This window comes from Chenopodium album, chromosome 5, assembly GCF_948465745.1.
Source record: "Chenopodium album chromosome 5, dcCheAlbu1.1, whole genome shotgun sequence".
Taxonomy (NCBI): domain Eukaryota; kingdom Viridiplantae; phylum Streptophyta; class Magnoliopsida; order Caryophyllales; family Amaranthaceae; genus Chenopodium; species Chenopodium album.
This window is the reverse complement of record NC_137838.1, coordinates 53,707,066-53,710,167: the sequence shown is the minus strand read 5'-3', so window position 1 is coordinate 53,710,167 and position 3,102 is coordinate 53,707,066. Positions and strand designations below refer to the sequence as shown.

The 3,102-nt window shown below is 46.8% G+C and overlaps 1 protein-coding gene across 1 annotated transcript; it reads left to right on the top strand.

Annotated features, from left to right (window-relative positions):
- Positions 1 to 1,269: 1,269 nt before the first annotated feature.
- LOC145632904 (uncharacterized) lies at positions 1,270 to 2,379 on the top strand. The gene has a single exon (XM_081685230.1). The coding sequence runs from the start codon at positions 1,270 to 1,272 to the stop codon at positions 2,377 to 2,379; it is 1,110 nt and encodes a 369-aa protein (XP_081541356.1).
- The last annotated feature ends 723 nt before the right edge of the window (positions 2,380 to 3,102 follow it).

Below are 3,102 nucleotides of genomic sequence, written 5' to 3'. Positions count from 1 at the left end.
ATAATAAGTTTGATCAACAAAATAAAAATATAAATAATCGGTCAATGAAAATTCAGTGTAGTGATAGTTGTTATGGGTAATTTTCAGGCTCGTCTCAACATACGTCAAGTCGCACGACCTATGAGACGTTAAGCCGCGAACATAACAGGATTCCCTTGAAAGGCGGATTGACCGAGTCTTTAGTGGATATTTATTCAGCAGTTATCCTCCAGAATCAAAGATATTCTCCTTGAGATATTGTTTACCAGCAAAGAGATAAGTTCAAGACCAAGTCATCAAGTAGCGGCTTCCTATTTTCAAGGAAGACGTTAGACGGCTCCAACTGCTTTATGAACAACATCGTTAACCAAATTAGTTCTACTATAAATAGGGGAGTAATTGTATCACTTAGGATCATCTCACACCCAGCTCTCCAGAATTCAAACTCTAACACATTCGCAATCATTGTAATCACCAATGTAATCATCAGTTTCTCATAGAGAATCGGTGGTCTTGCACCCACCCGCAGTTTTTCCCGTATTTGGGTTTTCTGTGTCATCAAATACTTTGTCTTTTATAGCTTTCTTTTACACTTCACAAAGTTCAATACACTAGTCGTCGTACGTCCCAGCCTTAGGTCTCCCTTGAGCGAAATTTGGCATAAACAATTTGGCGCCCACCGTTGGGCCGACGACTGGATAATCCATCAAAAAATCACAAAAACAACCTTCCGTATCGACCAGTCATCCCGTCGCCATGGTTTCATCTGAAGACAACCCGACAATCGATCAGCTCATGGAACAAATCCGCAAGACGCGAGAGGAGCTCAAGCAGCAAAAAGCAGAGAACGCTAGAATCGCTGAAGAGAGTCAGAAGACCACGGAGACGCTCAGAAAGGAGTTAGACTCTGTCCGTAGCAACAACCGTTGTCGCCGTCTCCCTTCCGACGACATCCCCACCATGATGGACCTAGATACTGACGGGAGAGACGAAGACAACGAGGAGGAAGAACAACTCGACGACCAAGAAGAAGAGGATGACCCAGACCCTACAGCCTAGAGGTTAAGCAAGATCGAGGCCCAGAACGCCGAGCTGCTTCGCCTTCTGAAGACGCTGCCTGGAGTGCCCGTCCCGACGATTACTGAAGAAGCAGACAGTTTTGCCGCGTCACCGTTCATAGAAGAAATTGCAAAGGCAGACGTCCCCCGAAGACTCAACATCCCTTCTCCAGCGTCGCTCTATGACGGAAGCACCTGCCCGCTGGAGCATGTCAATCATTACAAACAGCGAATGTGGCAGTACTCCATCACTCACAACCTGCTCGAGCCAGTCCTATGCAAATCTTTCGGAGCTACCCTTACAGGGCCCGCGCTTGAATGGATGTGCGACATCAAACGTGGTTCTATTGCTAACTTTCAGACTTTGTGTAACAGGTTCTATAGTAAGTTCAATAACAATTGCAAAGTTGAGAAGCAGACCAGCGACCTCTACCGCGTCGTGCAAACAAATGGCGAATCTATCAAGTCTTACTTTAGCAAGTTCAACAAGGAAATAATCGGCATCAAAGGGTACGACGTCCGTACAACCATCGAAGCCTTCAAGAGAGGACTAACGGAAAACTTGGAGCTATACAAAGAGCTGACCAGGTATCCATGCACGACCTTTGAGGAAGTCAGAACCCGCGCCTTAGCACATATACGATTGGAGGGCGATCTCGCCATCCGGAAAGGCATCCAGCCATCGCCAGTCCCTAGCAACGACAGAGTCTCTAGGAGGCCCAACAACATGAAGAACTGGCGTCGTATACCATATGACAAGCCAGGTCAGATAAATGCAGTCAATAATGTTAAAACTAACGTTGATCAAAGTTCTGTCGACAGATCCCAGAAGCAGGATGCTGACGCATGCCCCGACATTCCTGAATATGGATTCTGCGTCGACACCAGGGGTGTGGTGAATGCCCTTCATTCTTTAGGAAATGTCGACAGCTGGCCGAGGAAGAGCGACAAGGCAGATGAAAGCAAAGACAAATCCAAGTGGTGCGACTATCATGGTGATCATGGCCATCGTACCGAAGACTGCAACGCCCTAAGAAAAGAAATAACTTTCCTCTTGAAGAAAGGTCATCTCAAGGAGCTTCTAGGGAACGGCAAGTCAAGCAAAAAAGAAGCGTCGCCCAAGCAGCAGAAAGACCCTCATCAGCCGCCAAAAGGACCAACGGTCACTAAGGTAGTCAATGTTATCACTGGTGGATCTGATATTTGTGGACTAACCTATTCCGCAGCTAGAAAAATATCAAGAACAAGTAACCCCAAAGAAGTCGTCCCTATAGACGCAAGATCGAACCAAGACAAAGCCCTAGAAGCAATGGTCCTCGCCTTCGACGACTGCGACTTGTGAGACTATCGAGAAGAGCATCATGATACCCTAGTGATATCCTTGACCATCGACAATTGCTTGCTGAAAAGAGTGCTGGTCGACGGAGGAAGCTCAGCCAATGTCCTTTTCAAAAGCACCTTGGAAGGCATGGGGATCGACGCCAAAGATGTCTCCAGAAAGTCTACAGTCCTCGTAGGTTTTAGTTGAGAGGCTCTCAATACAAGCGGAGAGATCATGTTGCCGACCTTTACTGGGGGCGTCAACCTTTCAACGCATTTCAACGTCGTAGATTGCCCGTCATCCTACAATGCCATCATCAGCCGCCCTTGGATCCATAGAATTAAGGTCGTCTTGTCAACATACCATCAAGTCATAAAATTTCCAACCAGGTGGAGCGTGCAAGTTATCAAGGGAGAAAGGCAGGAAGCTAGAAAGTGCTACAGTTCTACATTGAAGCCATCCAAAAGGACGGTATAGCAATTACAGCAAGGACCAGCCTTAGAGGAGCCCGACGAGCAAGCAATCGATGAAGTGTCGCTGGATCCCAATGAACCAGAGCAAACCGTCCGAATCGGAGCGTCGCTTGACCCAGGTATAAGAATTGAACTTATTGAATTTCTTAAAGCTAACAAAGACTGCTTTTCTTGGTCGCACGAAGATATGACAGGTATCAGTCCCGACGTGATTACTCACAAGCTGAACGTCGACCCCAATCATAAACCAGTCAAGCAGAAGCGACGTAAG

Excerpts from the sequence above, each read along its gene's own strand:
- LOC145632904 (XM_081685230.1), top strand. The coding sequence starts at position 1,270 with ATGTGGCAGTACTCCATCACTCACAACCTGCTCGAGCCAGTCCTATGC.